Source organism: Puma concolor, chromosome C1 (assembly GCF_028749965.1).
Source record: "Puma concolor isolate L17-30 chromosome C1, mPumCon1.1.hap2, whole genome shotgun sequence".
Lineage (NCBI taxonomy): Eukaryota > Metazoa > Chordata > Mammalia > Carnivora > Felidae > Puma > Puma concolor.
In genome coordinates this window covers 200,069,210-200,083,043 of record NC_141674.1, presented here as the reverse complement: position 1 = coordinate 200,083,043, position 13,834 = coordinate 200,069,210, and the positions used below count along the sequence as shown (strand labels likewise).

Below are 13,834 nucleotides of genomic sequence, written 5' to 3'. Positions count from 1 at the left end.
GAGGGAGAGGGAGAGAGAGAGAGGTGGGGAGGGGCAGAGGGAAGGAGAGAGAGAATCCTAAGGAGGCTCCAACTCAGCACAGAGCCCAACATGGGGCTTGATCCCACAACCCTGGGATCATGACCTGAGTCAAAATCAAGAGTTGGACACTCAACCAACTGAACCAAACAGGCACCCCCAAACTTAACACTTTTAAATACTATATTTATTTTTTTTTATTTGACTTATTTTCTGCCTCTCAATAGAATGCCATCTACATGAAGATAGTTTTAGTCTGTTTTGTTCACTGCTATAGCTTGGTGTCTAGAACAATGCACATAAGAGAGTGCTCAATGCATATTTTTTTCAAAATAAATTTTGAAAAAAACAAACCTGTAAGGTCAACTACATGAAAAGTAATATTTATATTCTATCAGATTTACTGCAATCAGCAAAACCAGTACTTGACAGTAAATATAGTCAATGCTAGTATACAATTGAGATTCTCAGTATCTTTTATTGTTTAAATGAAATAATTATTACTGAATCAGTTTTCCACAAATGGAGACACTAATATATAATTGTTGAATATTTTCCTATAATTTACTATTTTTATAGGCATTAACTTCCATGCAAACCAATTATTTGACTTACAGGTATTGCTATTGGCATGTAAGATTTTATAGGCTCCAACAGTATTACAACAGAATTAAGGATGGAAAATAGAAGGGGCAAGGGGAGAAAAAGTAGAGGGAGTTGAACAGACATTTATTACTAATATTGACTTTCTACTACTACCCCATCCAAATAATACTGAGAATAGCACAAGGCTTGTCTTAGTTGCCTTATTACTATGTCGTGAGGGGAAAACATATCGCTGGAAAAGTATTCATAGGGTACCTAATATTAGACTGGACAGGCTAAAGTGCTATAACAAATAGACTGGAAATATAATGTCTCAAGCAAAAGAAAAAATTATTTTCTTATTGTTTAAAAGTCCAGAGCACACTGCAGGCCAACTGGAGGTAGAGAATGGAGTGGTTTACTTCAAGCAGACTAATGACTGCTCTGTCATTTTCAATAATTGACTTTGAAGATTACTCTTGTCCTTGTCATGGATATCCCATATTACAAGGGGAAAAGAACATAGAAATGGCACACACCACTTCAACTAATTCTCTGTTATAGAGAACTTAGTAACATAACCATACTTAACTAAAAGGAGGCTGGAAAAAATTAGATAGTCAGCCAGGCACACAACTAATAATATGGAAGAAGGAGAGAGTGGCTTCTGGTTAATAGCTAGAAATCTCTGCCACATGGGGACTTTTGCCCACCAAATATCTGCACAATCTTTCCTTCCACATGTTCTCACTGACCTCCCACCCTGCCTACCAAAGAAGACAACACAAAGTTCTACTCATTTACTGCATGTACCTCACAATGCATGATCTCTGCATGATGCACAGTCAATTCCACTAGGGTCAGAGGCATCTCACATTCCGGTGGCCAACCAAATAAAAGACAAGTTTTCTGCCTTTACTATCATCACAAACAATGTACAATAATGAAGGAAGGACAGAATAACTGTAACACAAACTGCAATATGGAAGTAGAAAAAGGGGGAACACACAAGAGTTGCTTGTCTAAATAGTGATAGAATCCTGGGCAGGTATCATGAGGAACTTTGCCATGGCACTGAGGAAAATTCTTTGACTGAATCATGTCTCTTTTCCTAAGAGGAGCTTCTGTGCCCATGGTTCTCTGTGGCCTCTTGTTTTGTTCACAGAAGGTTATATTTCTTGTCCATTACCCTTTATGACCACATCTAAAGTGGGTGCTGTGGTCTGGGCCTTCACCATGCTCTGTAAAACACTAGAAGTGAACTTCCTTTTGATGCAAGTTTGGGACCTTGAGGACTGTTTTATAGTTTTGAAGAGTCAGGGTTTATTGAGGATAAACTCATGGTGTTCTTGTCAATAAAATTCTCTCAAAAACACCCAAGGTTTCCAACATATTGGCTTCCAGTCAATGTAATGTAGCAGTAATCACAAATTACTTTTATAAACATAGTTCTTAAACCTGCTTTATTTTTCTTACTCAACAAAATCTTGAGGGTATCTGAAACAATGCTTCTTGATACAAGGTCAACAGATTTATATCTCACTGTTTGGGGTTCAGATGCTGCTGAGTTTTACAAGTACCTCTGTGTCCTTTTGTCCTTGTTTTAAATCACTCAATTCTTGCCAGTATAATATCTTGTTACAGCAGTGGGGAGAGCTATACTCAATAACATTTTGGTGGTTTCCAGCCCCTTCCCTTCAAGCTATACACTAAGCAGGTATATGACCTGCCTTCCAAATATCAGAGTGAAAGTCTGGAAGAGCCACTCAGCCAAATACCTAACATTGAAGAAAAGCAAGGAGGAGTCACCCGGAATACCCTACTTGATATTATAAACTTCACATGCATTGCATATTCTCTGATTGCTTTAAAATTACTTGTAATTTTATTGAATGCAGTAATGGAGTCTTAAATTTTTCTAATGTCTATAACACAGCCTAACACTTCAGTTATTTTATAAATATTTATTGATAATATTATATTGATATTATTGATAATATATTGATAATTGATAATACATTGACATACTGACGATATTGATAATATATTGATAATATTGAATACTTATACGCTTTAAAACACACAAGATATTTTTTATAGTTGACTGATATCTTTTTTTATTTTCTTATCACATTTTAATCACTTTAAAGATTCGTGTAGGATAAGACGACAAATTTTTTGTTTAAGACTGAACAAATTTTAGTTTGAATGTAGATGGAAGTGGGGAGGGCATTTTCTCCTTATGTATATGTTGACTTTTTCTTTATCATTCATGCAACCAAACTGTCATGTGTCAAGCACTCCCTACTTAGGATACAATGGTGTGTGTGTGTGTGTGTGTGTGTGTGTGTGTGTGTGTGTGTGTAAGTGTGCACATGTACATTAAGATTGATTTCTAACAAATTTATTTGAAAATTAAGGTAGAAATCAGTACTCAATAATTGAAACATATATAAATTTCTACTTTATATAAACGATCATCCCAAAGATCATAGAAATAATACTTATTTCATAGAAATAAGTATTATTTCTATTATTCATAGAAACTTTGTAGAGTGTCGACACATCCAGACTAAGAGTGCCACAGATACTGTTCAGAGATTCTTATTAGCACTTAGTAAAAGTGGTTCTTGATTTGGGATTTTTTATGTTAATTATGGTTCCCAGTTATTCAACTTTTTGATAAGGAGCTAATTAGATGTTTTTGGCAAGTAATGTCCAACTGAGGAGCAGTTGCAAGGCTAGGGACTTGACATCAACTAAAGGATTCTCAAGACTAATCCCAAGAGCTCAAAGATAAAATCAAGTTGTAAAAGAGAAGAATATATTTTAAACTCCTCCTTCTCTGATAAGTAGAGTCTATAAATAGAACTTTTATTAAATACATTATAATAATTAATAAATAATAATTTTATTATCATTAAATAATTTATGTATAAATTAAATAATTATAATTATAATTTTTATTAAAAACCATATGGCATCAGGATAAGAGTATAGGACCCAGCTTCCACCAGCATCTTACCAAGGCAAATAACTTTCCCCTTTAAATCACTAAGCCAGTCCCAACAACCTATGAAATTTTAAAGCAAGATATTGCTTTTAGACACATCTACAAAGTATTGATCCATAAGAAATTTTAAATTACAACCAAGGGTTTTGATTATGATTCAAAGATATATCAATAGCCACTATAGAAATAATCAATGTCTCCCTTATTTGCCATTATATTTCCACTACCTCAGCTTCAAAATTGGTATATAATTTTTGTCTTTCATGATGCAAGTAAGTTCTTGACATTGATGGTAAATTTAAAATATAAAAAAAATTGGCATCAATTTGGAGCAATTTTGACCTGTTATATCAGTGTCTACTAGGCATCACTGGAAGACAGTATGTGGATATCAGGATCATGGAGAAAAGTCATCATCAGAATGTCTGAAGTCATTCTAAGTAGGGCTGAATCTATTGGGAATCAGTTTTTTAATTATAGTTTTTAAAAACACTCTGAATGATTAATACATGGAGATTAAAGTACACCCTACAAAAGAATGAATGGGTCAACCAGGAAATTAAAGAAGTAATTAAAAAATATATGGAAACAAATTAAAATGAAAACACAACAGTATAAACCCTTTGGGATGCAGCAAAAGCAGTCCTAAGAGGAAAATACATTACAAGAAAGGTCCCAAATACACAACCTAACCTTACACCTAACGGAGCTTGAAAAGCAGCAGCAAAGAAAGCCCAAAGCCAGCAGAAGAAGAGAAATAATAAAGATTAAAGCAGAAATAAACAATATAGAATCCCAAAAAACAGAATAACAGATGAATGAATCTAAGAGTTGTTTTCAAAGAGTAAACAGTCTAACCAGACTTCTCAAAATTAAAAGAGAGAGAACCCAATAGATAAAATCATGAAGGAAAGAGGAGATATCACAAACATCAATACAAAAATACAAACAATTATTCGAGAATACTATTAAAAATCATATGCCAACAAGCTGGACAATCTGGAAGAAATGGACAAATTCCCAGACACTCACACACTACCAAAACTCAAACGTGAAGAAATAGAAAATTTGAACAGACCCATAACCAGCAAAGAAATTGAATCAGTTATCAAAAATCTCCCAACAAATAAGAGTCACATAGCTTCCAGGGGAATTCTACCAGACATTTAAAGGACAGTCAATACCTATTCTTCTCAAAGTGTTCCAAAAAATAGAAATGGAAGAAAAGATTCCAGACTCATTCTATGAAGCCAGCATTACCTTGATTTCCAAAGCAGACAAAGACCCCACTAAAAAGGAGAACTACAGGTCAATATCCCCAATTAATATGGATGCAAAAATTCTCAACAAGATACTAGCAAATCTAATTCAACAGTACATTAAAAAAATTATTCACTATGATCAAGTGGGATTCATTCCTGGATGCAGGGTTGGTTCAATCTTTGCAAATCAATCAACATGATAAATCACATTAATAGAAGAAAGGATAAGAACCATACGAACCTGTCAACATGCAGAAAAAGCATTTGACAAAATACAGCATCCTTTCTTAATACAAACGCCCAAGAAAGTCAGGATAGAAGGAACATACCTCAACATCACAAAAGCCATATATGAAAGGCCCACAGCTTATATCCTTAATGGAGAAAAACTCAGAGCTTTCCCCCAGAGATCAGGAACATGATGGGGATGTCCACTCTAACGACTGTTGTTTAACATAATGTTGGAAGTCCTAGCCTCACCAATCACAACAAAATGAAATAAAAGGCATCCAAATTGGCAAAGAAGAAGTAAGTTTCACTCTTAGCAGATGACATGATACTTTGCATGGAAACCCCGAAAGACTCCACCAAAAAGCAGCCAGAGCTGATAAAGGAATTCAGCAAAGTCACAGGATACAAAATCAATGTAAAGAAATTGGTCTTATTTCTATACACCTATAATGAAGCAACAGAAAGAGATATCAGGGATCGATTCCATTTACAATCACATCAAAAACCATAAAGTACCTAGAAATAAACCTAACCAAAGATGTAAAAGATCTGTACGCTGAAAACTATAGAAAGCTTATGAAAGAAATTGAAGAAGACACAAAGAAATGGAAAAACATTCCATGCTCATGGATTGGAAGGATAAATATTGTTAAAATGTCAATACTACCCAAAGCAATCTACACATTCATTGTAATCCCAATCAAAATAGCACCAGCATTCATCACAGAGCTAGAACAAACAATTATAAAATTTGTATGGAACCACAAAAGGCCCCAAATAGCCAAAGTAATGTTGAAAAAGGAAACCAAAGCAGGAGGCATCACAATCCCAGACTTTAGCCTCTACTACAAAGTTGCAATCATCAAGACAGTATACTATTGGCACAAAAACAGACACATAGACCAATGGAACAGAATAGAGAACCCAGAAATGGACCCACAAATATATGGCCAACTAATCTTTGACAAAGCAGGAAAGAATATCCAATGGAAAAAGATATTCTCTCTAGGAAATGATGCTGGGAGAACTGGACAGCAACATGCAGAAGAATGAAACTGGACCACTTTCTTACGCTGCACACAAAAATAAATTCAAAATGGATGAAAGACCTAAGTGTGAGATGAAACCATTAAAATCCTATAGAAGAAAACAAGCAGCAACCTCTTTGACCTCAGCCACAAAAACTTCTTATTTGACATGTCTCCAAAGGCTAAGGAAATAAAAGCAAAAATGAACTATTGGGACCTCATCAAGATAAAAAGCTTCTGCACAGCAAAGAAAACTATCTAAAATTAAAAGGCAACTGACAGAATGGGAGAAGGTATTTGCAAATGACATATCTGATAAAGGGAAGCTATTCCTGAAGCCAAGACTACACTGTATGTTAGCTGACTTGAAAATAAAATTAAAACATTAGAAAAAATATTATATTTTAGAACATACCACAATCATCTATTAGAATTCTCCTCTAAGCCAAAGGTGATGAAGATTAAAATTAGACACTAGTGTTAAAATTTTAGTTATAGAAAATGAATTAGTCTTATAATCTATCATATAACATAGTACCTATAATTAAAAACACTGTATTGCATATTTAAAATGTACTAAGAGGCTAGGTTTTATATTAAGAACTCTATGACTACTACAAATATTAATAATAATAATAATAATAACAAAATCAGTAATAATAATAATAATAAAAGAAGACAGGAAAAAGCTTTTGGAGGTGATGAATATGTTTACGTCAGGTATTGATGATTGTATATATTTCTTCATGGGTGTATACTTATCACCAGACTCATCAAGTTGTATACATTAAATATGTATAGCTTTTTCTATGTCAATCATACCTCAATTATTTTTTGATTCCAGTATACTATTATATATTTACTAAATCTGCATAATATAGAAACATAATAAGATTAAGAATTACATATGATTATTCCAGATAAGTAAATGGTGCCTATTTGAGAATTAAAACATATCTTAAATTGTCACTATTTTATATAGAAATAGATCCCAATTGTAATATTAGGAGCCATATTTTCTCATGCAGAGTATGCCAAACATTATTTAGCTGAATCTTTATATCTCAGGTGGGTTATGTTATTTATTCATTAATGTCCTATATTTGTCAGTCAGGAGACAAAACTTACACTTACCATTTTAACAGGAAGAATTTAATATATAAGATTGTTAACTATGTATAAAGTTGTTAACAGGGTAAATAAACGGAAAAAGAGCAGTGTTCCTCAGCTCAGAAAAGGGGCCATGGTGAACTGGGAACACAGACCTCTGAGAAGGGGGTGCCTGTCTGCAGGAGCTAATGTTTTTGATGACAGCATGATGCAGCTGTTTCTTCAAGCACTGGAAAAACTGCCAACTGGATTTAGCTGCTGTGATAAGAACAAAGTGGTGTTGCAGAGGTGAGGTGTTGCTAGGGTGATGCTGACTAGAACTGCAAGTCCAGAAGAAGCCCATAGGAAGGAGACAGGGAGCAGAAAGTTCCCTTTTACCCCCTCAACCTTGCAGTCTCCTACAAGCACTTGCTATTGCCAAAGCCTAACAGAGGCTACTAGCAAAGCAAAAATGTAATCTGCAAAGTTCCAGGTGCAGCATCACAAAAAAACAGATATGGAAGCGTGAGTTTGGTGCTCAGAAAAAACAGCATAATTAATGGCACATGGCCTCAGAGGACAGTCAGCATATGCATAGGAAAGAGCATATCCTTTCAACAAATCCTCCCAGAAAACCTGTTGCCTTTTTGCAAGCACCTTATTTGCCCTCTCTTCTAAATATGTTACCTGTAATTCAAGAAAGGATGGAGAGAGTTTATTCAAGATACCTGTTTTACCCATAACCCTGAATCAATAATGTCTACCTCTACAGTGAGTTAATTTTTCTCTTACAAAATAAAGTACAATGGCTCAGTGACAATTGTTTATGAAAATTTCTAGGAGTCATTATCACTTCTATTTGGAATCTGGGCACTGTTTCAATAATTAAAGTGATCAGAAGTTTGATTGATAGTTTATAATTCCTTAGGTAGCTGAAGCAGTCAGGATATTTGATAGTAGCTCTTTGGATCCTATTTTTATACCTAATAGGATATAATAATCAGACATAAATGCAGGGATGATAGGTATTTGACACCATAAACACAATAGATTTGTCTATCTTGAATTTAGATAAAAATATTAAACTTCTATATCCATACAGGATTGTATAGGACTTTTTATACATCAAATCACATTAGTTTTTGCAATATGTGAATTGACAAGAAGCATTTAATTTGGGAAAATATGTCAAAATTAAGCATAAAGCAAGTAATTATCTCTGTCATATTTATGTCTATTAAATTGCTGGTTTGATAATAAAGCAATCTTGTGAAGGGAGAACTAAAATTCTAACTCTTTAAAATAAGTGTTTCTCTTCTGCCTAAAACAAATGACCTTCCAATGAAACAATTCTAATCTTATTACATTGGCTTGATCTTTATACTTACATTTATAAAGGACTCGTTATATCAACAATGATTAATAGAGCTAGAAATGGATTTCACAGAGATTATTTAAGTAACTTTCTACGATTTTACCAACAAGTTTTTTTTTTAATGTTTCTTGGTGGGAGCATTGAGAGAAGAGCATTATCCATGTATATTTACCAATGTAGAGGGTTAATAATGTTTAAAGTACTTCTTACCTATTAACATCCCAGATTTTACTAGTTGTATCCAATGAGGAAGAAGCCACAAAATCACCATAGGAGTGCCATGTGCAGGACCATACTGCATGGTTGTGTCCTTCAAAGGTCAAAATGCAATTGCCTTTAGACAGGTCCCATAATTTAACTGTAGTGTCACCACTTGAAGTAGCCAACTTGTTGCCACTATTTGCAAGAAGATAAAGAAGTAATTTGTTAAAAAGTCAACTCATAATTAATTTTTATGAATGGTTATATGCTATGAGTAATGTATGTGTGTGTGTGTGTGTGTGTGTGTGCGTGTGTGTTTGAGTTATTTCTGCTTAAAAGCATTAAAATGGCATACTAAATGCTTGAATTTTTTTTATCTTGAGTTCACAAAATTTGATACTAGTATTTTTTAGTAATGCAGGGTGATGAGAAAAACTGTTGTTCTATACTCTATAGATTAATTCTTCTATATTCTTCTAGATTAATTCATGAAATAAGTTTTGTGTGTATGTGTGTGTTTGTTTTTTGTTTGTTTGTTTTTAGTGTATTCAGTGTATTAGGTTTCAGGCTATGTGTTAGGTTCTGTGGATAATGTAACCTCAGAATGATGAAATTTTTAGACATAGGCTAAAATAATTTCAAAAACACAATACAAAACAATAAGTCAGCATTGCTTATGTTTAGATTAACTAAATGTTCCAAGAATACAATTTGGATGCTAAAGGAAGTGAATCAGGAATGACGAGATTTTGAGCTACATCTTGAGAGATGAAAAATTTTGAAATAAGTGGTTAAGGATGAACCATTAGATTTTCCATTTAGGTAATTAGTAGACGTTTGAAAAAGCAGTGACTTTAAAGCGGTAGACACAAATGCTAGTTTAAGAAATGAGTGGATGTCAATGATATAAGCAGAAACATCTATGATTTTTTGGTAAAATATCAGTTGCAAGAAAATTTCAATTCCATCATTTCCTTCACAGCCATCTGCATTGAATGCTCTATGTGTTTTCTTAGTAACTTTTCTTCCCCTGAATATAATGAATTGCTTATCTGTACTCTTTTCCTGTGATTTTGATTGAGAACTGTTTCCTCTCTCTGTTTCTATGGCATCAAGCACTAGAACTGACCAATTGAAGTGCCCAGCAAATGCTTCCAAAATGAATAAATATATGAATGAATGAATGAGTCTGTGCTATAAAAGAATAAGAAAAGGTACTCAGGATTTCCAAGAGACGGAATGGCAAGATCAAGATGAGTATTTGCTCACTTGTTCTTATTTTTTTATGCTGAGAGAAATACATTTTTTTTTAAATTTTTTTTTCAACGTTTATTTATTTTTGGGACAGAGAGAGACAGAGCATGAACGGGGAAGGGGCAGAGAGAGAGGGAGACACAGAATCGGAAACAGGCTCCAGGCTCTGAGCCATCAGCCCAGAGCCCGACGCGGGGCTCGAACTCACGGACCGCGAGATCGTGACCTGGCTGAAGTCGGACGCTTAACCGACTGCGCCACCCAGGCGCCCCGAGAAATACATTTTTAAGTGCAGGGAGGAAACAACCACTGGAGAGGGAGTGGGGAGAGTTTAAAGGTGGGGAAGGAAAGGTAGGTACAGAGTGAAGAAGTTCTCATTAAAGTTATAAAAAGATATCTATTATTCTGATTAGCAGAATTTAAAAAAAAATTACTCTATGACAGGTAGTCCTTCACTAATGGACAGATATTTAAAACTGTCTTTTTCTTGGGTGCCTGGGTAGCTCAGTCAGTTGAGTGTCCAACTTTGGCTCAGGCACAATCTCACAGTTTGTGGGTTTGAGCCCTACATCGGGCTCTGTGCTGACAGCTCGGAGCATGGAGCCTTCTTTGGGTTCTGTGTTTCCCTCTCTCTCTCTCTCTCTCTCTCTCTCTGCCCCTTCCCTGCTCGCACTCTGTCTCGCTCTCCTTCAAAATAAATAAACATAAAAAAAATTTAAACTTTTTCTTTGCAGCTGTTGTTTATTTGTACATATATTTAGGATTCAAAATTTTGCTTTTTAATATTAAAGACTGAAAAATACATTTGTTTAAAAATATACAAGAAGGGGTGCCTGGCTGGCTCAGCCTAGAGAATATGCAACTCTTGATCTTGGGGTCGTGAGTTCAAGCCTCACACTGGGCTTAGAACTTACTTAAAAATATCCAAATAAAAATAACATAAAAAATAATTTAACCATGCCTCTTTTTCAAATCTGTCCTTCTGATGGGCTAGCATACTATTTTGGACATAAGTCTTGCTTTAGGATAACAATTACTATAAAGTATTTCTGCCTGTGACTGAAAACTCAGGTAAGTTTTACATTCCCTCTTGCTTTAAACTATGTGACAAAAGAAACAAAAATCACAATAGTAATAATTACAACTGGAATGAAGCAGTTGTAATCACCTTTACAAGTGCCATCATCTGATATTTAGGTTCCCAATTCACCAGTTTGAGACCCGTGTGGGCTCTGTGTTGACAGCTCAGAGCCTGGAGCCTGCTTCGGATTCTTTGTCTCTCTCGCTCTCTGCCCCTCCCCCACTTGCACTCTGTCTCTTTCTCTCAAAAATAAACAAAATATATTTTTAAAATATGGATGATAAGTCTTGCTCGATATAACTTAAAATCTTGTTTTGAAAATCAAATAAGAGAATTCTTACAATAGCACATTTTCAATTCTGGGTGATATTCAAACCTGATATTGTTTTTAAAGATTGTCTTGTGATCTCCAGTTAAGTTTTTATGTGGAATTCGTTACCCATATTTCCATAAATAGTGGAATGGAATCCAATTACTGCCATTACTCCATAGTCTCAGATACCTGTGTCTATCTGCTCAAGAGGACTATTTGAATTTGTAAAAGGACTATCAGTCACAATATTCTCACTATAGAATATGTATGCATTATTTTATGTAGCAGAATAACACATAACCAAATTATATTGAAATATTTTCTCATAGTTTTTATAGGTAAAAGATAAAAATTTTGGTTTCACTGAGCTCATAAAATGATTATTACAAGAAAAGCTCTAAATTTAGGATCTAGATTACTTGGAAAACATTAAGGCACATTTGATTTACATTTAATGTGCCCAGTTTGTGAGAGTCCCGCAAACTTAGAAGTAAAAGTTGAAACAAAAACGGCTGAGAATGTTCTCATCAAAGTTATTCTAAACCCTTAGCCTTTGATACAGAGCTGCTGGCTGCATTTAGTTGGTGAGTGAGGCCACTGTGACAGAGTAAAGAGAATGCCAGTCCACACAGAGAATGGTCTTTTTTGAAGTAAACAGCTCCCACGTCCAAGTGTTGTTCCCTTTGTTCCTATATGATACACCCTTCTTCTGTGTAGAAATCTAGAATCAACAAAGAATCATAAATAAAGTGAATTCAGAAGACAGCATTATGTGCAGATATTATGGACTCTAGCAAAAGCAGAGAGGCGACATTGAGTGTTCAGGAAAGACCAAGCCTTCCCTGCCTGGCTGTAAAACCACTGCCCTTACTGGGTTGGGTGTATTGCTTAGAGCTCCAGATACACCTTTGTCACTTGCTTCAGAAACTTCAATTGGATTTTCAGCTTAGTCTTTCAACTTTTACACAGGAATGGCAAGATGCTGGCAAGTGGACTCTTTCGTGCCTGGTATACAGTATTTATAAGACATACTATTTATATTGGCATGCATGAATGATGTGCATATTAAGGAAATATTGGCATGCATGAATGATGTACATATTAAGGAAAGAGATTTCCATTGTACATAGATCTGTGTTAATAGAATGGAATAGCCTACATAATTCAGGGTTGTGTATATGAACAAGTTTATGTAGAAAAGACATCTTGGTACAGAGGACAGAAAAATATAGAATTATAAAACTACTAGCATGTTACTAATTTACTAGCATGTAACTAATTTAATGTTTTTTAAAAAAAATTTAAATATTTTTATTTATTTTTGAGACAGAGAGAGACAGAGCATGAGCAGGGGAGGGGCAGAGAGAGAGGGAGACACAGAATCTGAAGCAGGCTCCAGGCTCTGAGCTGTCAGTACAGAGCCTGATACGGAGCTTGAACTCACAGACTGTGAGATCATGACCTGAGCTGAAGTCGGACGCTCAACCTACTGAGCCACCCAGGCGCCCCTCTTTTTATTTTGTTTTATCCTCTGTATTTATGTTATTGTTTAGGTTGCAGATGCAGAAGGATAGAAATTGGTAGGTTAGTTTACAAAACTTTATATGGAGATGATGAATAACGCTGTCATCCTGGAAATAAGATAGAGATGCCCAGGAATGCCTTTAAACTTTTAAGTATCAATTAATATCTTTGGGATTATTTTATTATTTAATTTTCTTATTGTATCCAACATACTTCTGAGTATTCTCTAGTTGTCATTCATATGCATGCATGCATACATACATGCCTATGACACATTACAATTGAATATTCTTGAAAAACGTAACCTGGATAATTATAATATTTTGATATATATCCATAGGTACTAAAATATAGTTCTCATTCTTTTAAAAATTATGTCTCTATGCATACCTTATGACTCTGACTGGAAAAAGTTGTTTTGAGAATATTAAATCTAATCTTTTTCAGCTATCTCAAAACCTTTACATTTGACACTTTATTTTCCTTTCTTTCTTTTGACCCAACGTTCTAGAAGACACAGGAGATTCATTTATTCATTTCACAGTCACATGCTTCAGACACTGTACTAGACAACTTAATCCATCATCTCTCTGTGCTTCTCAAACATACCAAGCATGTTCCCCTCAGGGTATCTGTACACCTTTCCTTTGACACTAAGATGTCATCTCCCATGGATATTCCCATGGCTTTCCATGACTTCAGTTGAAGACTTTTTCTTCAACTTCACCTTATCGTGGAGAGATTCTCTGACAATGCCAGTTAAAATACTGTATCACCCTAACTTTTTGTCTCTTGCTGTTACTCTTTATAGCACTTACTACCATTCATTAAATTATACATCACTTATTTATAGTCTCTCT

General features: G+C 34.7%; 1 protein-coding gene across 2 annotated transcripts in view; it reads right to left on the bottom strand.

Annotated features, from left to right (window-relative positions):
• The window catches only part of SPAG16 (sperm associated antigen 16), a 1,014,588-nt gene that overhangs the window by 467,647 nt on the left and 533,107 nt on the right, over positions 1 to 13,834 (bottom strand). For both annotated transcript variants that reach the window (XM_086719555.1, XM_086719554.1), the window contains one exon: positions 8,812 to 8,997. In XM_086719555.1, coding sequence (XP_086575681.1) covers positions 8,812 to 8,997 — 186 coding nt within the window. The remainder of the gene's footprint in view (positions 1 to 8,811; positions 8,998 to 13,834) is intronic.